At 34.1% G+C, this 27,217-nt stretch overlaps 1 protein-coding gene across 5 annotated transcripts in view; it reads right to left on the reverse strand.

Annotated features, from left to right (window-relative positions):
* LOC127862664 (multiple epidermal growth factor-like domains protein 10) overlaps positions 1 to 26,076 on the reverse strand; it is a 32,934-nt gene extending 6,858 nt beyond the window's left edge. Inside the window, exons 1-2 of one of the 5 annotated variants that reach the window (XM_052401874.1) lie at positions 24,200 to 26,076; positions 8 to 178 (exon numbers count right to left, since the gene is read on the reverse strand). In XM_052401874.1, coding sequence (XP_052257834.1) covers positions 8 to 178; positions 24,200 to 25,178 — 1,150 coding nt within the window. In that variant the 5' untranslated portion in view covers positions 25,179 to 26,076. Of the gene's footprint in view, positions 1 to 7; positions 179 to 4,720; positions 6,224 to 14,710; positions 17,195 to 24,189 lie in introns of those variants that run through there. The other 4 variants (XM_052401870.1, XM_052401873.1, XM_052401872.1 and 1 more) reach the window with 4 other exon arrangements.
* Positions 26,077 to 27,217: the final 1,141 nt, after the last annotated feature.

Below are 27,217 nucleotides of genomic sequence, written 5' to 3' on the forward strand. Positions count from 1 at the left end.
TAATTACCGTCATCTTCGTACGCTTGAAACAACCTGACAGCTTTCAGAACAACAATGACGCGCCGTTTCCATAGATACATAAGGAACAGTGACGTAAGCAGCGTCATCACAAGGATTGGAATCAGTATGACAAGCAGATAGAACCACCACTTCACCTTCTCCGGTTCTATGTACTTCACTGGAAAAAACAACAACAACACCAACATCATTTCAGTATCAATCCAAAAGCAGTCGACGATTTTTCAAAAAGGCTTAAGCCAGATTTAATAACAATTGCCTCAAGTTACACATTTTATTATTTTTATAATCCTATTCAAGCGTTGATGGCTCTCACAATATAATTTATCTGATAAAATATATGTTGTTTATTTTTCTTATGTATGTTGTTTATTTTTCAAGCCATTCCAAATTAAGAAAAGAAACACTATTACAACGTAAAACGTGCTTGTGAAATAATCATGTGTGAACAGACATAACATTTTTCAACAAATGGTCGCCGTGACATAGAAAAAAGCAAAATACTTATTCGAGACTCTTTTAACAATCCTCTGCGTGATATCTTGTTTTATCTAACATTTGTACAACTCCATTTTATTTGGTATTTTAAGAACAATGTCAACTACTTAATGCAAGCAACATTATAAATGCTATAGGTCAGTTTAAAATAATACTTTCAATCCTTGGAAATATGTTTGTTTGGGACTGCCTAAGAGACTCGACAAAAAGTTGCTTTCGGCCTGATTAAAAATATTTTTTAACCAAATTCACAAGAAACACCAATGAACTTACGTTTATGTTCACAATACGTGTTCATTGCAACCATTATTTAATAGGTGGCAAAACTTTAATAAGTTGGTGATTTCATCAATCGGTGGGATACGTCCGTTATACATTCAACATTGTATTAACGCGACTTCTATTTTTAGAAATGCACATATGTTTTATGTTAAGCTTTTATTATGCTAGAAAGAAGCGCAAACATTATGTTTAATGTAACATGTCACGTAATCTTCTTGTAAGCGACATTTGTTGATTTGTGTCTGTGTACACATGAACGTTTTTAACAATAACACGTCAAATCAAAGTTAAATTCCACATTGTATTTGCTGATTTTTACTAATGCAAATTACAAAAGCATCGCTCTTCACCAAAACACTCAATCCATCATTTATGCAAAGAGTATATCGATTGGAGCAGAATATAAAACAGTTATCATTACAATTACAAGTAAAAAACTATTTGTTCCAACTTATCAGAACACCATATATTTTGTTATTGGCCAATTAACAACAACACGCTGAGTTTTATTTTTTAAACACATTTTTTTACACACATATCGGTTTATTCACTAATGTATATATTTTATTGATTGCAAATTATGTGATTAACAAGTGTGCAAAAACTTGAGGGTTAATTTCATCCGAGATAAACTGTCGTTGTTTATTAAAATTGTCAAAATATAATCATACATTTTTCATAAATAACGTCAACATATAGAGAGGGAAATATACAGGGAAAATAAAGATGGACTATAGTAAAAGCGAATTTAATTCAGAGACAATTGTGTGCCTTTCGATTGTTCATTTCGACATTTTTACGTTTCTGTTGTTTATGTGCATGTAAATAAGCGAATGGAAGAAAAGTTCGACAATAATCTAGACTGAAAAGTGTTATGGAAACGTGTGAAGCTTTGCTAAATAGATATTACAGAATCCGGATAGTGCCATCTATAATCTCGCCCTTCTTTCATCAAGGGCGACACACGATACACGATATTTTGTGTGACAGTCGCGGCGACGCACGATATTTTGCGCGATAGTCGCGGCGACGCACGATATTTTGCGCGACAGTCGCGGCGACGCACGATAAATTTAACACGAAATATCGCCCTTGTGCGACAGTCGCCCTTTTATATACGATATCTCGTCCTTTGAACACGACCGTCGCCCTTTGAACACGACCGTCGCCCTTTTAGAACGAGACCGTCACCCTTTTAAATGCAAAATATCGTGTATCGTGTGTCGCCCTTGATGAAAGGGCGAGATTATAGATGGCACTATCCGGATTCCGTAGGAAGAAAATTTCGACAATAACCTAGACTGAAAAGTGTTATGGAGCCGTGTGAAGCTTTGCTAGATAGATATAGATATAGATATAAGCTACGTTAAGTTGTAAAGATGTAAACATGCGTCAGGTCTACTACAAGTAAATGTGTTTACTAATTATTCTAATGAACTGGATTGCAATGTTATCGCCTAAATATACTGATATGCAACTTTTTTGAAAACATCATCCGAACAAATAACAAAAGCCCTATGAGAAGGAATTACAAAGGGACATAGTTCTGTGCATATTGCATCTACAGTGATATTTCACTGCACCTAATAACCCACACATCCAGTCAATCCATTCAATAATATTTGGAAATCATAACTGAATACGTAGTGCGAAAGATGGGATTGCATTACAAAATAAATACAACAGCTAGAAATTATAATCCTAGACAAATAAAGCCGCTTGTAAAACGACAAAACATGTTTGAAGTTTGAAGGTGTATAAGTATGAAAAGGTTTAACAGTACATGTTCGACAATTGAAAACAAAGTATTAGGCAATCGATCAACAGTAATAATTCTAATGCAGCTGGAGTTATGATTCTTTAGAATTAAACAAATCCAGCATTTATCGATACACGAAGATTTTGCTCTTGTAATAAATCCCGTTAAAATATGCTCAGGAAAGGCCCTCATCGACACCTGAGAATTGGGAATAACCATGGAAAGTTAGAGATGTAATTCGAATTCGTTGCGTTCCGAATTATGCCAATATAGTTATTTATCAATGTACAGTTACAAAAGCTCTAAATGGATAAATTGTTCGGGCGATAAACATGGGACCCTATGTTTATGACCATAATAATCATAGCACGAAAAACTAATTTGATTCTCTTTCAATGATATGCATTTTTTTGAAACTTTGCTGGCCTTTAGTGGTATTAAACCGATTCAAAAGGTTTCAATTTAAATAGCTTGACAATGTCAAACAAATAAGTGCATTACAATTATATCGAAATATATTATGCCGATCCTAAAATAATAATAACAGTTAGAATGGGTTTTACTCTATGCCAGCCATTTTGTAATACCATCTTAATGTATTTGTCTGTACAATTTAAATGTAGATTTAATGAACGTATTTGAATACTGACGAATGTGAATATTGGACCAGGGCCGTTTGACGTAAATGAATTCACTGTGGAGAAACATTTCAATATGAGCCATGAAGGTTGTTGTATACATAGATTTGAAACAATTCAATTTAACCATAGAATAATAACTTTATCAGATTAAAGCATCTAAACCAATTATGTGCACAAAGTATACTTAAGAATAATATCTTAATATAGCTGTTATCGTGCTTTTCTCATTGAAAACTCGTTTAAAATATCAGCCTAAAGAAGTTTCCTTAAATAGATTCGGATCCTCGTTTACAAATGCTTCATTCAAAGACTTACATCTTACTTGTGTTGCCTATAAAGTGAGTCTAAATGACACACGAGTTGAATTTAATTTTGATATTGTACATTTCCAATTTGTAATATTCCTGAAGTCAATTCTGATGGAAGTAATATTATACAAGAAGGCTTAGTAAAATGGCTAAATCTTGCACTCGTTAAAAACATTATTTTATTCAACATAAAAATATTAGTATAAGGCAATATATTCTGATTTCCCACCGGACTTCACACCGGACCTCGATCTCTGCCCGAATGCGGTTTGAGTATAACAATATTGTAGCTCACAAGTAAATGTTAAAAGGATATAACAGTTTGCACTCAAAATCGATAAATGTTATTTGGTGAAACTTAGTTGTTCGATGCTGCAGAAAATTGTGAAGTATAAACAGCAGTTTTTCGCGAGACAACTACTAAATATCGGCATATTTCCAAGATGAGATAATTGCAGTTGTATATCATGTCTAGATTCCGCATGGTCCCATGAAAAACCTTCATAGTTTTTGAAGACACTATATTCGGTTCTTAGAAATTATGCTATAAGAAGCACCTAAATAATGTCTAACATCAATAATTGTAACGTTCGACAGCCATTTACTTCTTTAAATTTGATGACTTTATTGAATTTTATTTTCGAGTCTGTTGTAGCTGTATTTACAACATATGCATATGAATGGATATCTTGTAGAAAATTACTGTTCATATTGCATACGCAATTTTTGGATTCAGAATATTAATACCAGTTAAACTACGCAAACCTATATAACATTTATGCAGCAGTAATATTTTAAATCTGGATATTAATCCAATACATAGCTCTGCGCTTAAAAATGTTAAAGCATTTACGTTTTATAATATTTTACAGCTGGGGCATTTTATCATATTTTACAGATGTACCATTTTATAAAATTTTCAGCTTGGCCATTTTATTATATTTTACAGCTTGACCATTTTATAATGTTTTACAGCTGAAACATCTTGTACGGGTTTTCAGCTAAGAAACCATATATTTTGAGTTGCAGATGTGATATTTAATACTATTTTTAACCTGCTAACTTTAATTGTATACGTCTTAAGGTTTATGTAGTTATTAGTAGGAGAGGTTTATAATAAAGTGCAGGCGAACATTGAAAAATATTTTGCAGCGGTATTATTATATACTATTTTGGGTGTATGTATTAAACAAACAATAAAGACCTATTCGTACCAGGCGGATCGTATATTTCACACAGTGACCCTGTATAGTTCGTGTCACAGTTACAGCGCTCCTCCTGTCGCTCCACGTGGTAGTAGCACTGCCCCTGGTTGCCACAATCCTTGCAACATTTGTGCTCACACAGCTGACTGGGAGATACACCTAAATCGCACCGGCAATAGAGCAAGGGATCATTTGTGACGCAGGTTCCGTACTTGCAGCTAAACATGCCTTTGCACGACCGCTCTGATTCCGATCTGATGACGTAGTCAGAGCTGCAGGCGTCCAGGCGCGGCGAAATTGGCGGACTCTGAGTGGTGGTCTCATTTCCGTTTGGAAAACAGTACACTTTACCAAACAGGAACGGTATACATTGACGACCTGTCCCGCAATGCTCCGTACAAGAAATATTGCACGTGCCACCAGTCCAACCTTCGTAACAACTGCACGTGCCCGGACCATTACAAGCGCCGTGAACGCAGCTGCACAAACTGTTAGATACGTCGATTGGTGCGTCGCATTTGTTTCCCGTGTAATTTCGCTCACAATCACATACGTTCAATCCGTTTTCCGGCACTACGCGACATGCGCCATGTGTGCCACAGCCCCGACAGCAACTATGCTCGCACAGCGTACCGGTAGCCCCATGGTCACATTCGCAACGTACCCCTTCTGTCTTTTCAATGCAGACTCCGAATTCACAAATCACAAAAGATCCTCTACAGCTTCTTTCAGATTCTGATCGTTTTACATAGGTCGGACTACATACATCAGGAATCTGATGGTGCACAGGACTGTCATTCACGCTGTCTGGTATACATTGCACGCTCCCGTTCACATCAATACATAGCATACTAGCACCACAAAGTTGAGAGCACGACATATTGCACGTGTTACCGAACCAACCTTTATTACAGAGGCATTTGGTAGTGGCGTCAGACAAACACGTTCCGTATATGCAATTACAATTTCCGATGGATGATAATGTTGACTTGATGTTTACCGCTGTAGATGGTGGTGACGTCAATATCTCGGATGACGTCAAATTATCACACTTTCCTGGTGGACACACGCAGACCATTAAACAATTATCCGTAGTTATGCATTCTTGATCAGCACTACAGTTATTTGGTATTATAGAACACAGATCAACTGGACATTTGGCACTAGCCCGGTATAAAAAGAATACGCATGTTAAACAATGTAAATTCATTAATTTTACCCAAACAGCCATTGTAACGCACGTTTAGATCGTCTGCTATATGTCAATTATCATGATAAATACTATAAAAATCCGTGTGTAACTCGTTGTCCAATTATCTTGTATTATTTGCACGGTTATAATTCAATATTCACGATAATTCGTTTCTAAAGAAAATAACAACACGGTCATATGAGTCGTTTTTATATTGTTCTGGTTTGTAAAATTTAGTAAATTCATTCACTTCCAAATCCAAAATCATGGGTAGAAAATGGTTTTAATTTCACAAATAGCATGTCTTCAAACACCGCCTCGTCTATTTGATCATCGTTTTCTTTAAACAGGATTTCAAACTGTAAAATAGCATTCGTTCAACTTCCTATTATAAGCCTTCCAATCCCAATACAAGGTACAAACGCCTTATTCAAATATCGCTTTCCACAAGTTTACAACTCGGTCTCTTGTGTCCACTAATTAAACTGCCACAACACCGAACCCAATATTTATTCCGATACCGTAGCATGAACTTATCCAGCATGAAAAAACACCCTAAAAAGTGCTTAATGACAGTCGAACGGCGGTGGCATGTTATTTCAGCTAACAACACAAAACTTAACCATTTATGCCTAGCGTCCTGAAAAAAGGCCTTGGCAAACAGCGTAGACAGCATAATGCGGCGTCTATTCAGGGTCTACACTGTTTGCTTAAACGAAATTCTGTAAGATATATTCTAAAAATACAAATAAATATACCAGACATCCCTAGTTTTGGAAATAAATTTATCCAATTTAGAAGGATGGGAGAGTCCACGAGGCATAAATGGGTTAAGTAGAATGGTGTCTGGCTTCTAGTCTCTCAAACATAAAATCTTAAAACTCTTGAAGATTTATTCGCATTAAACCGAAGAGCTCTTTTTTCCGATTATTACCTTTCTAAGAAACTTTCCTCAGTCGGTGCACAATCACATTTTTTTTCAAAACCTAATCACATGCATTCCGTTTTCGCCAAAGACATATATATAAATATATATGTATATATGTAATGTCAATTGTGAGTAAGCCATGCATTATTTAATAACAATTGTATTAAAAAAACCACACTCTGGCAATTGTGGATAAAAGGTAAACCTTAAATGTATGTTTTCTATTTGTGTCGACAGAGTAGGAAATATGTGTATATATTGTGTTCTTAATGTTTCTTTTCGTGAGTTTTTTTGTTACTCTGACACGTTTCGCTTACGGAAACATTGATCTTCAATTAAAGTCAACTGTAGCAATACATACTTTTGTTTCATTTAAAAGTATAGCTTATATTGCATATCCAATGATACAGCAAATAGAATTTCCATTCTGAGTGATATACAGCCGTCAGATGCTCAATACAAATCGTGCGTTGTCTTGATAAAGATATGTCGCAGTTATTTGGTTCGTCTTAAAATATTTATTTCATTATTGATGTTATTGTTGGATCTAACATTCATTAAAACCACTGCATACTGATTTATTGTTATGTTATCAACATTACAGTTCAATCTTGTATTTTATTAGAAGTCCGATTAACGTTTGCACGAATTTAGCCAATTGGAAAACAGCGACATTGTCTTTCACCAGTAAAATAGATTTAAATCATGGCACAATTATAAGTAAAACTACACATTTTGAATAAGATTATATTTCAGGCTATATGCTTGCATTTTAAGATATAGGTGCATGGGAACAATTAGGCTCACGGGTTCAGATATTGTATAACTATTGCTTCAGCGCATTTTAAACAAACGTTTGCTGCTGAACGTGCCAGTCACAAACATACGTTAAAGGGGCCTTTGCACGTTTGGGTAAATTGACAAAATTGGAAAAATGTTGTTTCAGATAAGCAAATTTTCGTTTCAGTTATGATATTTGTGAGGTAACAGAAATACTGAACATTTACCACGCTCTAAAATAGCCGTTATATGCATCTTTTGACGATTTAAAAACCTGAAAATTATAAAGCGCTGCAACGCGAAACGAATTAATAATTTGGAGAGTTTTGTTGTTGTCGCTATATTTTGTGAAACTACGAGGATTACTTATATAGAGTATAAAAAACGTTTGACATTGTATCTGGAACGATAGGTCTAAGTCGTAGAGTTTTTACTCCAGAACTCCAGGGGTCAGTGGTTCGAGCCCTGCTGAGGCTCACTTTTTTTCTTTTTTTAATTTTATCCTTGATTTTTTACTGGATCGTTTTAGATCCAATGTTTACATTTATCAATATAAAGCATTTAATGACAAACTTCAAAACATGCCAAAATCTGTGAAAAGGCCCCTTTAAAGGGATCTTTTCACGGCTTGGTAAATTGACAAAATTGAAAAAAAATGTTCATGCCGGGTATGCGAATACTTCGTTGACGGATGGCACTTCACTAACAGAGAACAACAAAAGCCACGCGCGAGAGGCGAGTTCTTCAGCTTTTTTGTATTTATGTTCTGTTTATTTGGTTTTTAGACACAGAACATTGTTTGGGTGATTAACGGTATAGCACTTCGTATTGCGGAGAAAGAAATTCGCGGAAAAACGGTGAATTATTTTTTAAAAAAAACGATAAAATTCCATCGATAATCAGCATGAATTGAATGATCAGTACATATTTTAACAAAATAAACATACTTGGAAATAAATCAAGAACGTGCTTACTATTCGAAATAAAAGATCAATATATCCAGTAATGTTACAACATGTTACATTTTAGTTTACTAATGTATTTGAGAAAATTCAAATGTTTTAAGAGTCGCATGCACATTTTTCATCTGCACTTCGTTTACCGATCATCTAAAAAACAATGGCACTTCGTTTCCCGACATCTAGACACTTTTTTCCAGATACAACACACTCGTTTTTTGTGAATCAAAAATTCAGAATTCGCTGTGGAATACTGTTAAAGTTAGCAGGCAATAAATAAAAATGTATGTACTTAGTACGCAAAAAAAAACGAATTACCAAAGCATGTTCTTATCCCTTTGAAATATGATTATGATTTGGTATAAATGTGAAAGAGAAATGTTAAACACATTGGATATGTCTAATGAGTAAAATCTATATGACCATATATTTTTAATTACGTTCTAAACGGTTGATCTAAAGCATTTATCTCTATGTCCAAATGAAGGTACTAAAGCTATTTACTTATATATTAGATAGCATGTCATGAATAATCACTCTGCATAAACTGCCTCTCAGAGATTAATATCAGCAGCGATGCAGGTCCGAAATTCTATAGGAACTTTTTGGCTCAATGCCAGTAAACGAAAATAGCAATAAAAGTACGGGCTGGGTCGACTCAATCACACGACAGTGGTGTAAAAAGTTATGCATGTCCGTCTTTGTTTTTAATATAAACACAACACATGCTGCATATGAAGTTGCATATAAGTGACACAATTATTTATTACAGGATGAGTGACATGTACAATAGAAGCACCTATACTTCGAAAGAGTCTTCTTATCCATGGGTTCAGATCCTGTAAAAAGACAAAACAAGAATACATTTGAAAGAACAGATGTGACAAATGTCAGACCAATATTCAAACTTGACATAAACATCATCTAGAATACCACTTCTGACCAAGTTTGGTGAAGATCGGATGAAAACCGAGAGAGCGGACACTTAATACGGACCGACCGACCGACAGACCGACAGACAGACAAGTTCTATCCTATATAGCACCCTAAACTTCGTCTGTGGGGGTATACTAAGTACTAACTCCATAATATGACATTTAAACATTTTATGTACGCATTCCTTTTTTCCGGAATCAGTTGTTTTTACGATTTAATTTTACCCGTGTTTCTTTAAACTCAACCAATACAGTGATTTAGGGTCAGGTGAATCGCACTTCGAGCAAACGTTAGCGTTGCGTAAAGGGAATTGCTCCCTATAAGCAGGGCTCAAAATTAAGGGAGATTTACCATTCTCTTTTTAGTTTTGTTGCTACGCATAAGTATCGTCTTGATGATGCGATTCAAATAAGCACAACCGACATAGGATTTTATGAAGAACAAATGTGTATTTGCCTCATAAAGACCCCTTCACTACCGTTATCTAGAGCCCTGCTATCAGTAAAATTAAACACGATTTTGTTGATCCGCATTATCCGTTGTATTTTCATTTCTCTGAATCTCAAGTTACCAATAAAAACATGTTCATTATGTACACATTTATTTAATAATAAATATTATCTTATTTGAAAATTGCAATTATAATAAACATAATATAAATTAATAGTAATGTGATATTTGTGAAAAATATATTTTCAAAATGTTTCGTATGAATAGCCATAATATAAATAAATGCATTTAAGGTAGAAGATAAAACTCAGTTATTAGAGTGGCCGCTTTGTTGAAAGTCTCCGTAATCTGAAGTGCCCTTTATCGGTAAACAAAGTGGCTGCAACTTTATGTATGCCAACTATTACAACATGCACTGTCTTTGTTTATATTTCATTGAATATTATCAAAATTTCAGTATTTAAAGCACAGTGATTACTCTACATGCTGGAATAGCAAACAATTTCTTGCAATAATTCTAAGTAGTTTTATTTTGTTAAAATGTTTACTGTTTATCCAGTTTATGCTGTTTTCCGATCGAATTTTCTATTTTTTGGGCAAAACTGTACCATTCTTCCGTGAAATTGTGTATTTCCAAACAAAAGGATACACCATTTATCAACTCGACCATGTGTCTTGTCTTAAAAACTAATCTTTATGATATAACTTTAAATAAAACAAAGGAACTTACCTCTCGCCACGCGCGTTTGTTGTTCTCTGTTAGTGAAGTGCCATCCGTCAACGAAGTATTCGCATACCCGGCGTGATGTTTCAGATTCGCAAATTTTCGGTTTAGTTATGATATTTGTGAGAAAACAGTAATACTGAACATTTACCATGGTCTAATATAGCCATTATATGCATATTTTGAAGATTTAAAAACCTGAATATTATAAAGCGTTGCAACGCGAAACGATTGAATAATTTGGAGAGTTCTGTTGTTGTCGTTTAAATTTGTGAAACTACGAAATTGCTTATATAAGGTATAAAATACGCATCTTATGTATGCTTGGCAGAATAGCTCAGTTGGCTTATGTGTTTTTATTTCATGATTTCGGGGGTCACTGGATCGAGACCTGCTGCGCGCTACTTTTTTTTACTTTTTTAAATTTTATTTTGTTTTTTTTAATGGAGCTTTTAAAATTAAATATTTACATTTATCAATATAAAAAAAGCATTTAATGACAAACTTCAAAACATGCCAAAATCTATGAAAAGGCCCCTTTAAGGCAGTAAGATCAACCATTTAAAAAAATTAAGAAAAATCAGGTGCACTTCATGCTTAATGATATTAATTTATCCATAAACCGGTACTTTTTAATACTGATTTTATTCTTCATTGAGACATTATTAAATTGGATCAAGGTGTTTGCATCTGATATCTGATATTTGTTATGTATATGACAGAGTATTAATAAAACAGCTAGTGATTCTATTTTATATATCATTTATTGTGACGATATTCGGATTTATCACATGGCTAAGTAGGTCAGAAGTAAATTCATTGGAAATAGCAGCAATATATTTTTTTCCCCGTTTAAGATGTCTTGACGCGTCATTAAATTATTGCATTGCGGCGTAAAATAAAGCCACATATTCAACATATGAACCCTTTACGTAATTGACCTTTTTAAGAAAACCAAATTACTGTTTCTTAAAAGTCCTTGTCATTAGTAGAAATATATATTTTAGTTCGACATTTTATTATGAATATTTTAAGCGTAATATCCCAGACCGACAGGCATTTACATTACTTGACATTAATAGAAAAACTAAAATGCAAGGTAAGTGATTTTTTGTTTTGCTTACAAGTGTATCACGTACGATAATAAAAGAACCCATGTTTTCATTCACGATCTGTTGTTATAATGTATTAAACTCTTTCTTAGTTGCTGCTATTAATAATGCGTGTTGTGTCACACAACATGTTCTGGAATGTGCGCGATATATCCCATGCGCCGATCCGAATCCTTATCAATGTGAAACGTCAAGTCAGAACGTGTCAAAGCAGAACATTTCAGATTAGAGCGTTTTTATCCGTACGTAAACAAGTCAAAAACGTACTGACTACGGACAGAGGAAACATGGAACAATTGATAAAAAAGACGAACTGCGAAGTATACTTTTACAAAAAAAATACGGTGTATACCGAAAGGTTAATTCCCACAATTAACAAAATGCGATATTAAGTTTTATTCCATCTGATGAAAACATGAAACACGAATCAATTTATCGTTCGGATATAAAGTGCAACAAATAAGCTGCGTACACCGTGAGAATGAAATGAATGTCTTAGCTTCCAATCGATGTTTGAATCTCGATGTTTATCATGAAAACGTGTGCGGGGGTAAATATAGTGCTTTGTTTATATTTCTGGAAAATATGTTCCACTCAATTATTTTTGATTTACGAATACCACTATTCCTCCCGAATTACATAGTTCGAAGTAACAAAAATACCAAGATACACAACCATTTTTATCGGGGACCTGATAGATTCAAGAACTATGCCTAAACAAGTGCCAACAAAAGAGGTACGTAAACTGTGTGTTAAAAAGAAACTTAACATTGATCGGCGATTAACATGTAAAAAAAATTAATTCGTTTCAGAGAGATCCTGCAAACGTGGGTATGATTTTTTTAGATGAAGTGAAGAAGACAAAGGCGGAGACTTGCACAGTTGTGATTTGGTGCTTTAAGTTGAACGCAGAGAGATGAAACATCCTTTTTTAAGTGAAAAAACGTTATAGGTATGTTTAAGTAGTGCAGAGTGATGCTATTCTGCAGGGATTCGAGGAGACGCAGAGTCTTGCAGTAATGCAAGCATCTCGGAATTGGTTTGTTTTTGACAGAAGCAAATTGATTTCATTGGGTTATTCAGACATATCCTGAACAGCGAATCAAACATCAACCAAACGCATCATAAGTGTAATGGTAATATCCCAATTATTCCACTACTTGACATCACATCTTAAACACTCTTACGATTGAAGGAACCCTTGGTACGTCGTTAATCTTCTCTCCATTTTATTATTATCACTGAAATCAAATTGTTAAATGTAAAGAGCACACTAACAGTTCTATTCAAATATATGTCTTCAGCAGCCCCCCCCCCTCCCCCGGCTCAAAATTTTAGTAAGCCATATTTACGTAAAACACAGAAATTCTTCACATGTTAACTGGTTCATGGGGTATAATGAACACAAATATATTATTAGTATACAATTGGTTTCGCTGCATCGATCATTTGCGTCGATACGGATCATATTATATATTTTGATATAATATGCAAAACTTTAAATGACTAAAGCATGAAATTTCCCTCCCCAGTTGGCCAGTTTAGGCCAAATGGTCCCAATAAAAAACCATATGCTTAAATGATCTACAACTAAGCTGTATTTTAAAATTTTAATGGTTGGTTGGGAGAGGGTTCTATCATTTCTTACTGGCATTATATATTAATTATCAAAAAAAATTTGCTTATAATTTCCTTGTATAACTCTGTTTGCAAGCAATTTAAAATGCAGCACGTTGCGTTCCTTTTGATACAGATTACAATTCAAAGCATTAATGCAAACTGGATTAAATATTTTAAAAGAACCGATTAAAAAAGTACGGTAATCATATTCAGTTAAGCAATTTTAAAATGCCTTTAACATAAAAGTACGTGATCTTCAAGCAGATGTCAATGAATATTTTAGTTTATATTTACTCAATGGTTATTGCTTTGCATTCAGATTATAATAAAACTAATTCTTAGAATTAGAAAAATATTTGCCAAAAGTAAACAACTAAATGATATATGCAAGATATGCCTCAAAAGGGCAATTCACGCCATTGATTATTTTGTAAACGTCGTGCTAAAACTAAAAGGGGAGCCGGGATGATCAGCTAAGTGACGTTTCAGAACACATAACATTCTTTATATTTAATTTTTATGTTTGTAATTACAAGTTTACATATTGTTTTCGTATTATGCAAATAATATTTAACATAGTGCCCTATGTGTGTCAAACGAACATGGAAGCACTTACAACTTGTGTCATAATACATACTTATACATATTTATTTACTGTTAATTGATATAAAAGTTTGCGGATGTGTTAAATAAACAGTAAATACTTGTGATAAAGTAATAAATACCAAGTTATTAAATAGGTTTCCGTATATCTGTACGTTAACATATTATTATTTTCTAGGTAACAGTATACCAAATAATTGGTAGATGAGCAATGCTATAGTTGCATTACAAGTATTTAATAAAGTATATATTTTTCATGCTTGGATTTCAATATTTGGAAACTGTTTTTAAATGCTTATAATAAAATAAAGAAATGCGATATTTTATTATGTTACCGCTTCTTTTAAATGAGAGTATAGCCGCGCTAGTTTGACTCCGCACAATTTCAAGAGAAAGTTCATTTGACTTTTTTCATCTGTTAAAATACTTGGTATGTTTAAGAAATGCAAACAAGTGATATTGTAAATTTTGTAATAATGTTATTTCAAACACATCAGTTAGCTTAGAATGAAAGTATCGAACGTGCAGTTCGACATGAATATTAACATCTCTAAATATTGCAACACAGGCTTTTAAGAACAATAATGGTAATCCTTAATTTAACCAACAGTAACGAGATCAAACAGAAGTTAATTAACTATTGACATGTAATGATTCACACTGTACTTTAACGCAGCGTTTTTTTAGCGTATCAATTCAGTTACAATATCAGCAGTTAATGCGAAGGCAACATCTATGTAAGTTAATATTGTAATACTGCTTTGAATTAAATTATCTAAAAAGGATTTCTCATTGAACAGCCATACAGCATACGTTACGAAATTTATAAATGCTTGTATCGGTTTTTCTCTATATGTTGTATTCATTGTATTTGATCTAAATATATGCACTGGGGTATTTAACCGTAAATATTGTCTACACTGTTTGTGAATTCAATAAATCAATGTCGACTGACACAAAATTGTTTTATACTAATGCAGTTGGGACATTTTATAGTATTTCATGACTGGGATATTTTATACTTGTTTTTTAACTATGCATTATGAACTCATTTGGTATTTAAGACCTAGGCATACCTTGCGGATCGTATATCTCACACAGTTTCCCTGTATAGTTTTTATCACAATTACACATCTCTTTCAGCACCGGGTGGTAGTAGCACTTCCCGTTGTTTTCACAGTTCTTGCAACATTTGTGCTCACATAGCTGACCGGGCGATACACCGATATCACATTGACAAAAGAAAGAGTGTTCTTGGATAACACAGGTCCCGTACGTACAATTGAAATAACCCATGCATTCCCGTTCTTGTACTGGTCGAAGGACGTAGTCGGAGCTGCAGGCGTTCTGACGCGGGGTAATGGTGGTCTGACTCTGGCTTGTGGTCTCTTTTCCGGTTGGGATGCAGACTACTTTGCTAAAATCTTCTGTACAATTGCTACCTCGACCGCAATGATCCGTTCAAGATATGTTGCACGTGGCTCCCGTCCATCCTTTGTTACAAAGGCACGTTCTCGCATCGTTACATGACCCTTGAATACAGTTGCACGAATTGTTAGGCACATGGAAAGGGATTTCACAAAACGCGCCCGTATAGTTCTTTTCGCAGTTGCACATTTCTGTTCTAGGTCGAGGCACGATACCACAAGAGCCATGCGCACCGCAGTTCCTACAGCATCTCTGGTCGCACAACTGACCGGTAGCCCCAAGGTCACATTTGCAGAACATAGTATTCATAATTTCAATGCATACTCCGAATTCACAACTCAATTGAATCAAACTGCAGCTTCTTTCCGAATCTGGTCGTTTGACGTAGGTCGGACTACATACGTCGGCATTTGAAAGGTTCTTGGGCACAGGGTTATCATTAACACCATCTGGTATGCATTGAATGTTTTCAATGACACCAATACATAACATACGTTCGCCACAAAGTTGCTTGCACGATACATTACATGTGTTACCGAACCAACTTTCGTTACAGAAACATGGAGAAGTGGCGTTATTCACACACGTACCGTGCACGCACGAGCAATTTCTCCCGGATATTGAGGTTGACGTTACGTTCGCCTCAGTGGGTTGTGTTGAAGTTATGAAGTTTGTTGACGTCACATTATCGCATTGTCCTGATGGACAAATGCACATTATTGAACAGTCATCCATAGTTACGCACTCTTGATTAGCTTTACAAGAGTGGAGTATTATAGAGCACGCGTCAAAATGACATTTGGCATAAGCCGAGTTATGAAAGAATACGCTTGCTGACAGATGTAAAACGATTAGTTTAACCAGAATCGCCATTTTTGAATCAAATTTAGTCGTTTGTCATTCGTCAATTATTGTGATAAAGAATAAACAAAATACGTTTTGGGCTTAAATGCCTATACATGTTCTGCATCACACAAGAACAAATCGTCGGTTTTCTTATCTTCTGCACTTTCATACGTTATCACTAGTCTTTAACAAAAGCAAAGCATAGACTCTTAACCACTCCAGTGTTTACCACTTTTATACATTTCTTTATGAAATGATTTACAACACTACAGATACCGATGTCCGGTCTCAACGTCATTATTTAATCATACAAGACATAATAAAAAATAACTGTCAGCCAATATAAGATTGTAATCTCTCCAAATCTTACGAAATAAAAGCACAGGCGCTATACATATATTTCCATCATTTTATTGTTACCATACCCATGTGTCCAATAATTAAACTTCCATTAAATCTAACCGAATTGAAAGTCCAATGCCATATGGTAAGCGGTATAAATCCAACGTAGAAAACAACCTTAATAGTCCTCAAACACGATCTTACTTTAAGATGGTCAAAATAGTTTGTTTGTAATTAAAAAGGCGCGTACTTAAATAATAACTTCAATTAATAAGAGACCTGACTCGGCGTCGTGAAAACTTTACTCTTAATAAAATCTCTGCCCGATCAACCTACGTGCTTCCCATTGCAGTAAACATTGTATTTCACTTTCAAGAACTGTGCAATTAAACACATTCAACATCCACATCCAGAACGCGCTATTATTTATACACAACTCTGCCAGCTGTTTACATTCCAGGCTGCACCGTCTGGGAGCATTAAGATATTTCACTTATTCTTATCCATTAGGGTCATAGAATTCACACACACTGTTCTCTTCAAGTTGAAAACGAAGCAATCTCAGCGGGTGTTATTATAAGTCAATATTTTGTGTGTATTCTTCCGCACAAAACATTTACGTTTTTTTTTATTTATTTAGTTAATATCTTTACTTCAAAAACAAAGACCGCAAAATCGATAACGTATAGATGAGTTTTCAAATCTCTTAAAAAAGTAATGTATCCAGTTTAAAATCATAATTTGGTCTAGTTTACCCCATGCAGAAAAATATGTTTACTTCATGTTAAGCACATGTCACCGATGTTTATTTGGTAATGAAACGCTTCGTTAGATACGAGATATGGTGCGCCATAAATGCAATCTTTATGCATTAAAGTGAAGATGCCATGAATATGTCAGAAATGAGCTTCGTTTTATCGATATCGTTTTAGGTAATTTGATTATAATGTTTTAATATCTTAAACATTTTCAACGTGAAAGTATTAGTAATTCCGAATGTCATATTATCAAATGATTTTGAATATCTAAAAATTATCAATTTTAATTAATAGTGTCGTGTTCTGAGAAAACTGGGTATAATGCATGTGCGTAAATTGTCGTCCCATATTAGCCTGTGCAGTCCGCACAGGCTAATCAGGGACGTCGCTTTCCGACTATATTGGATTTTTGCTAAGAAGAGACTTCATTTAAACGAAAAATGTCATAGAAGCGGTAAGTTTCGTCCCTGATAAGCCTGTGCGGAAAGCAAAGGCTAATCTGGGACGACACTTTACGCACGTGCATTAAGCCCAGTTTTCTCAGAACACTGCTCATTTGTACTATGGAGTACATATATGTTAGATAGTCATACACTGTATTTTAACGCTTGTTTACATGTTTATATTTACTGTTTTATCACGACTGATTAATCGCCTGAGTTTCTAGGGAAATTATGCGCGCAGATTTCCATTCATAAAATCCGTCAATAAAACATTATTGCTACTGTTTATTTTACCGTAATTGATACTAAAGCAACTCCTCGACACGTGCCAACACAGAAACAACTATTTGCACTTTGATAAACTTTATTGTGCAGCACATTTTATAGGCAATTCGATTAATGCAGCGTTTCTTGTTCTTGTCGGTGACAAAACGTCACACAATTGACATGGTTTTCGGTTAGGTGAATGTTATCTTAACTGCATCGGTTTTACAACAAGCGAATTGTCGTCATAGATTGTTTACATAGAATAGCACAATGCCGAGATTTTTAGGCTAGGACATACAATGTTCAGCACTCATACAAACTATTCGTAGTACCCAGGATACAGGATCACGTGACTTACCGGGTTTCGCAATTGAAAGTTAATGGATGTAAACACACTGGTATGTGGAGCTTTTCTCCAAATAACTTTAAGAACGATTTTATTTAAGAATTTCAACTAGTGCACAAAAGAGAGTTTTTATAATGAGTTTGACAATGTGAAATACATCAGAACTATTATATGCAATAAGCATGTGTTCATGGCGAAATATTCCACGTGTAACGCATTTATGTACATGGTTATGCTGAACGTAACGTGAATTTGTGGCACCGATTTCAGAAGTATTCAATGATTTGTCCTTAAATCTTAAGATATCGGCACAAACTGCAATAAAAACTGAATTTTATGCATTTAAGATTTTTGCAAATGTATTTCAATAACTTTACATATTTTGGCAAAAAAAGTTCTTAACGGCGTGTTTACATTCTGTCCAGCCCGTGTGTAAGCCCCGTTGATCCTGCTTCCTTGTACCAAAGCTTAAACATAAACCGGTTAACCTTATACTGTAACCGCTTAATTAACCGTTTAAATGGGAAAAAGTGTTGAAATTCTTTCCAAATGTCATATTGCTCGTACATGCAATCTTTTAAAGACCGAAAGAAATTTATGGTCACTTACGTTTGTTAAATAAGCGGCAATTACATGTTTGTAATATAAGTCTATTTTAAATAAAAAATAAATTTAATGGATTTGAAAATATACATTTTATTTTATATTATCTAATTATCCTTTGCAAACGCATAAGTATAAAATTAATACCGTAAACAAGTACTGTACGGATAACACCTCTGTGAGGGCCTTAACAGATACTTCACTTAAGAGTCATGGAGTAAACTTAAACGATTTATGTAAATCTACACGTTTACGCACTGTTCATGGAAGAGTTCGCAAAAGCTGAAAACACTCTTTTTCTTCTAATAACGTTACGTTTGTGATTGATTTGATGTCGACAAAAGAATACTGCTTTTTAAGCATATGGTATTTAATCGTGCATGATTTAAACGTATTTAATGATTAAGTCCCGCTTTATGTTTCCTTTTTATGTAATAATGTCTCGTCTAGGTATACATCTCACCGATGTCAAGTAAAAGTGGGATTACGCGTGACGTTGGCAATTTCATTCATGAATTATTTATGTTGCCTATGTGTTTAACACTATTGTACAACGTATAGTTTACGCAAGTAAAATGTCTATTAATGGCGTGCGAATAGATTAACTGAAGCCATTCACAGTGTTGTCTACCCGTTATTTTCTGAAATAAACGTTTATAAAAGAAACCATTGTTTCAATGTAGATATCTGTAAAATGAATTATGTTTTTGTACCACGACATTCTACGTATTTCTAACTTGAGATTGAACATTTAAGAAAACACAAGCCAAAGGACTTCAAGCGATTAAAAAAAAACACACAACATAATTAAAATTTAAATATTTGAAACATAACATTTCACTGTTTTTATTGTCAGCGTTAGCTTACAAATAATGTAGAAGCAATTTTGCAAATCAGTATGGGTTTAACTACGCTAGGAACCGTAACTCGTGACTGCCTGTGTGGATAACTGCAGTAAAATTAAGCAGACGACGAATGCTAGGCTAGGAGAGTCTGCTCTAACCACCGCATCTGCCTGTTTATAGTTCCCACTGGTACACAACATAGTGTGCATGTATTCAAAAGTAATTAACAGTTTGTAAGACAACGTTGGCCAGTCTAGTGTTTATCATTGAAATCTGTACATATTGGCTGCTTTCAGGGAAAACGGGGCTTAATGCATGTCAAATAAGATTAGCCTGTGCACACTGAGCTGTATCAATGATTTGAAAAAAAACACATCTCGACCTGTGCTTTAAGATACACTCTTTATGAAATTTGAATTGGTTGTGGTCATTTCAAACTTGCGATATAAAAAGCTATCACATAATTTTGAAAATTGAATTGCGTCTGAGTTACAACAGTGAACAAATTTAGTGCCTTCAGCGCTTGGATTTAAACTTTGTTAGCAATACGTCTGATTTTTTAATACTGAATCTGAATATTTCTGTTTAATGATTTTCATTTTGAAAATACTGCATTTCAAAAACTTGACGTACCTATATCGCTTGTAGAAGTTAATTCTGCAATAAAATACTTAACACTAAATAAATCAAAAGGTATTGGTTGCATTTTAAAGAATAATTTCGTGAATGAAGTGATATGTTATGCGGTGTGATTTACTCCATTCCCGATAAATGGGTAAAAAGGGTTAAAAACCTGTTCATAAAGAAGGTGCTGTGTAATTATGTAAATAACTATTTAGGGATTATTTCAATAGTTTGCTTTTCAAAATTATTTTCTACGATTTTAAACTAGCGCATTAAAAGTGTTTACAATAAAAAACAAATAAGAACTGATGGGCAGTTCTGATGTATAAAAGGTTATGCAGCTAAAGTTTAATGTCGATTGCACATCGAAAAATAAACGTTTGAATGCTGTATTCGTCGATGTGTTTAAATGATTTGATAGTATATACCGCAAAGTATTATGGTTGACAATCTTTAAGTCTAGTACACCAAATAAAATTGTTTTAAAAAAAGTGAAGGATACGTATTCGAATGTAAAGTCAAGTGTTCAATCATGGTAATCTTATTCAGATTATTTTAATTGTGCGGTTTGACTGAGGCGATGGGAGATAATGTCGCCAATTCTCTTTTCCTTATTTGTTTTATACATTGAAGTTTACATGCAAGATAACTAACATTAACTCTGCTTATAGATTATTGATTTTACAGTTAAAACGGCCAATTTTTATGCAAATAGCACGGCAATTTTAACAAATTCACCTGCTGAAATTCAATCGCATTTAAATAATGTATATGTTTGTTGCATTATTGTGGTTTAAATTTTAAAGATGCAAAAACGAAAATAATAGTAATTTCGCAAAAGAGGTAGATGAAAGAAAACGAAAAATGGGCGTACACTAGGAATGATTGAAGTTCTTGATAACTTATTTAGGAAAACTTTTGAATTACACTTGGCGTTTTTATTAACCCGGGAACATTTGGTAAATAAAGCCTTTAAGCAATGAATAAATTAGTGTTTAAATGAGATGACTTCGAAATTAAATCCAAAATTATTCTGTATGATGTTCCGCTCTGATATGGGTTCTATATTCAGTAAGATCGCAATAAGAAAAACGATATAATTTTATTATAACATGAAGCGTTTTAAAATCTTAAACTTGTGTGTAAAAATGAAACTTAACATTGATCGGCGATTAACATGTATAAAAAACTAATTCGTTTTAGAGAGATCCTGCAAACGTGGGAATGGTTTTTCAGATGAAGTAAAGAAGACAAAGGTGGAGACTTGCACAGTTGTGATTTGGTGCTTTAAGTAGAACGCAGAGAGATGAAACAGCCTTTTTTAAGTGAAAAAACGTGATAGGTATGTTTAAGTAGTGCAGAGTGATGCTATTCTGCAGGGATTTGAGGAGACGCAGTGTCTTGCAGTAATGCAAGCATCTCGGAATTGGTTTGCTTTTGACAGAAGCAAATTGATTTCATTGGGTTATTCAGACATATCCTGAACAGCGAATCAAACATCAATCAAACGCATCATAAGTGTAATGGTAATATCCCAAATATTTCACTAATTGACATCACATCTTAAACACTCTTACGATTGAAGGAACCCTTGGTACGTCGTTAATCTTATCTCCATTTCATTATTATCACTGAAATCAAATTTTAAATGTAAAGAGCACATTAACAGTTCTATTCAAATATATGTCTTCAGCAGTCCCCACCTCCCCAGGCTCAAAATTTTATTAAGCCATATTTACGTAAAACACAGAAATTCTTCACATGTTTACTGGTTCATGGGGTATAATGAACACAAATATATTATTAGTATACAATTGGTTTCGCTGCATCGATCATTTGCGTTGATACTGATCATATTATATATTTTGATATAATATGCAAAACTTTAAATGACTAAAGCATGAAATTTCCCTCCCCAGTTGGCCAGTTTAGGCCAAATGGTCCCAATAAAAAACCATATGCTTAAATGATCTACATTTAAGCTGTATTTTAAATTTTTAATGGTTGGTTGGGTGAGGGTTCTATCATTTCTTACTGGCATTATAGATAAATTATCAAAATATTTTTGCTTATAATTTCCTTGTATAACTCTGTTTGCAAGCAATTTTAAATGCAGCACGTTGCGTTCCTTTTGATGCAGATTACAATTCAAAGCATTAATGCAAACTGGATTAAATATTTTAAAAGAACCGATTAAAAAAGTACGGTAATCATATTCAGTTAAGCAATTTTAAAATGCCTTTAGCATAAAAGTACGTGATCTTCAAGCAGATGTCAATGAATATTTTAGTTTATATTTACTCAATGGTCATTGATTTGCATTCAGATTATAATAAAAGTAATTCTTAGAATTAGAAAAACAGTTGCCAAAGTAAACATCTAAATGATATATGCAAGATAAGCCTCAAAAGGGCAATTCACGCCATTGATTATTTTGTAAACGTCATGCTAAAACTAAAAGGGGAGCCGGGATGATCAGCTAAGTGACGTTTCAGAACACATAACATGCTTTATATTAAATTTTTATGTTTGTCATTACATGTTGTTTTCGTATTATGCAAATAATATTTAACATAGTGCCCTATGTGTGTCAAACGAACAATGGAAGCACTTACATCTTGTGTCATAATACATACATATACATATTTATTTACCGTTAAATGATTTAAAAGTTAGCGGATGTGTAAAATAAACAGTAGATACTTGTGATGAAGTAATAAATACCAAGATGTTAAATAGGTTTCCGTATATCTGTACGTTTACATATTAATTTTTTTCTAGGTTACAGTAAAACAAATAATTGGTAGATGAGCAATGCCATATATGCATTACAAGTATTTAATAAAGTATACATTTTTCATGATTGCATTTCAACATTTGGAAACTGTTTTTAAATGCTTATAATAAAATAAAGAAATGCGATATTTTATTATGTTACCGCTTCTTTAAAATGAAAGTACTGCAGCGCTAGTTGACTGGCGCGCTTGTTTGACTGCCGCGCTAGTTTGACTCCGCACACTTTCAAGAGAAATTTCATTTGACTTTTTTATCTATTAAAATACTTGGCATGTTTAAGAAATGCAAACACGTGATTTGGTAATTTTTTTTAATAATGTTATTTCAAACACGTCAGTTTGCTTTGAGTGAAAGTATCGAACGTGCAGTATGACATGACTATTAACATCTCTAAATATTGCTACACAGTCTTTAAAGAACAGTAATGGTAATCCTTAATTTCATCAACAGTAACGAGATCAAACAGAAATTAATTAACTATTGACATGTAATGATTCACACTGTACTTTAACGAAGCGTTTTTAACGTATAAATTCAGTTACAATATCAACGGTTAATGCGAAGGCAACATCTATGTAACTTAATATTGTAATACTGCTTTGAAGTAAAATATATTAAAAAGATTTCTCATTGAACAGACATATAGTATACTTCACGAAATTTAGAAATGATTTTATGGTTTTTTCTCGATATGTTGTATTTATTTTATTTGATCTAAATATATATGCACTGGGTATATAACCGTAAATATTGTCTACACTGTTTGTGAATTCAATAAATCAAAGACGACTGGCCTGAAACTGTTTTATACTAATGCAGTTGGGACATTTTATAGTATTTCATGACTGGGATATTTTATACTTTGGTATTTAAGACCTAGGCATACCTTGCGGATAGTATATCTCACACAGTGACCCTGTATAGTTTTTATCACAATTACACATCTCTTTAAGCACCGGGTGGTAGTAGCACTTCCCGTTGTTTCCACAGTTCTTGCAACATTTGTGCTCACATAGCTGACTGGGCGATACACCGATATCGCATTGACAAAAGTAGTGTTCTTGGGTAACACAGGTCCCATATGTGCAATTAAACATGCCCATGCATTCCCGTTCTTGTACTGGTCGAAGGACGTAGTCGGAGCTGCAGGCTTTCTGGCGCGGGATAATTGCTGTCTGACTCTGGTTCGTGGTCTCTATTCCGGTTGGGATGCAGATAACTTTGCTAAAGACTTCTGCACAAGTGCTACCTTGACCGCAATGATCCGAACAAGAAATGTTGCACGTGGCTCCCGTCCATCCTGTGTTACAAATGCACGTTATCGCATCATTACATGACCCTTGAATGCAGTTGCACGAATTGTTAGGCACCTGGAAAGGGTCGGCATTTGAAAGATTCTTGGGCACAGGATCATCATTAATACCATCTGGTATACAAAGCATGTTTTCAATACCACCAATACATAACATACTTTCTCCACAAAGTTGCTTGCACGATACATTACACGAGTTACCGAACCAGCTTTCTTTACAGACACACGGAGAAGTGGCGTTATCCACACACGTACCGTGTACGCATGAGCAATTTCTAACAGACGTTGACGGTACTTTCGCCTCTGTGGGTTTTGTTGAAGTTATGAAGTTTGATGACGTCACATTATTGCACTCTCCTGATGGACAAATGCACATTACTGAACAGTCATCCACAGTAACGCACTCTTGATTAGCTTTACAAGAGTGGGGTATTATAGAGCACGCGTCAAAATGACATTTAGAATATGCCGGGTTATGAAAGAATACGCTTGCTGATATATGTAAAGCCATTAATTTTACAAGCATCGCCATTTTAAAATCAAGTTTAGTCATTGGTCAATTGTTGTGATACATAATAAACAAATTACGTTTCGAGCTTTTGTGCCTATAAATGTTCTGCAGCACATAAGTACAAATCGTCCGTTCTTCTTATCTTCTGCACTTTCATACTTTATTACTTTAACAAAGGCAAAGCATAGACTGTTAACCACTCCAGTGTTGACCACTATTATACTCTTCTTTATGAAATGATTTACAACACTACAGATACCGATGTCCGGTCTCAACGTCATTATTTAATCAGACAAGACATTGTAAAAATAACATTCAGCCAATATGTGATTGTAATCTTTCCCAATCTAACGAAATGAAACTCAAGCGCTATACATATTTATGTCCATCATTTTGTTGTTACCATATCCATGTGTCCAATAATTAAACTTCCATTAAAACTAACCGAATTGAAAGTCCAATGCCGTATGGTAAGCGGTATTAAACCAAAGTAGAAAACAATCTTAATAGTCCTCAAACACGATCTTAATTTAAGATGGTCAAAATAGTTTGTTTGTAATTCAAAAGGCACGTACTTAAATAATAAGAGACCTGACTTGGCGTCGTGAACACTTAACTCTTAATAAAATCGCTCCCGATCAACCTACGTGCTTCCCATTGCAGTAAACAGTGTATTCCAATTTCAAGAACTGTGCGATTAAACACATTCAACATCCACATCCAGACCGCGGTATTATCTATACACAACCCACCAAGCTGTTTACATTCCAGGCTGCACCGTTTGGGAGCATTAAGATATTTCACTTATTTCTTATCCATTAGGGTCTTAAAATTCACACACACTGTTCTCTCCAAGATGAAAACGAAGCAATCTCAGCGGGTGTTATTATAACTCAATATTTTGTGTGTATTCTTCCGCACAAAACATTTACGTTTTTTTAAATTTATTTAGTTAATATCTTGACTTCAAAAACAGAGACCGCAAAATCGATAACGTATAGATGAGTTTTTAAAGCTCTTAAAAAAGTAATGTATCCAGTTTAAAATCATAATTTGGTCTAGTTTACCCCATGCAGAAAAATATGTTTACTTCATGTTAACCACATGTCACCGATGTTTATTTGGTAATGAAACTGTTCGTTAGATACGAGATATGGTGCGCCATAAATGCAATCTTTATGCATTAAAGTGAAGATGCCATGAATATGTCAGAAATGAGCTTCGTTTTATCGATATCGTTTTAGGTGATTTGATTATAATGTATTTATATCTTAAACATTTTCAATGTGAAAGTATTAGTAATTCCGAATGTTATATTATTAAATGATTTTGAATATCTAAAAATTATAAATTTTAATTAATAGTGGAACATAATAAGCTAAAGAAAATAGTACTTGTGTTATCTTTTTTTAATTTAAATGCCAGCGCGGCCCACATATTGTATTCAATGCCTCCTTAACGCACCTCCGTACTTGTTCACAAAAAAACACAACATTATTTGATACCCTTCATAAATGAAAGGAGTGTCTGGGCGTGCGTAGTTTATATGACGTATATAGTTATTTTTAGTTCGGTGAGATTAAATGCTTTACATTTGAAATCGAGTGAATCAAGTGCAATTTGACTCACTTATTAAGCGAATTATCCTTCACGGATGTAATAAAAGTGCGTTTATGTGGTTTCCAGCTATTGTAGAGATCTATTTATGTTTAAAAAAGACCATTTTTACAACCATACAGTGTACTAGAAGTGCGATTGTTATTTTGTTTATCATATATAATTTGAAATATTCTTCTTGTTAAGACAATTATTGGTTATATATCGCGTATATCATAAGGATTATTAGGATCAGGGTCATCATCAGTAGCAGTAGCATCATGAACAACAGCATTATCATCATCTTCAAAAATAATCATAGATCATCGTTATCATTATCGTTATCATCTCATCACTATTAGTGTCGTGTTCTGAGAAAACTGGGTATAATGCATGTGCGTAAAGTGTCGTCCCAGATTAGCCTGTGCAGTCCGCACAGGCTAATCAGGGACGACGCTTTCCGCCTATATTGGATTTTTGCTAAG

This window comes from Dreissena polymorpha, chromosome 16, assembly GCF_020536995.1.
Source record: "Dreissena polymorpha isolate Duluth1 chromosome 16, UMN_Dpol_1.0, whole genome shotgun sequence".
Classification (NCBI taxonomy): domain Eukaryota; kingdom Metazoa; phylum Mollusca; class Bivalvia; order Myida; family Dreissenidae; genus Dreissena; species Dreissena polymorpha.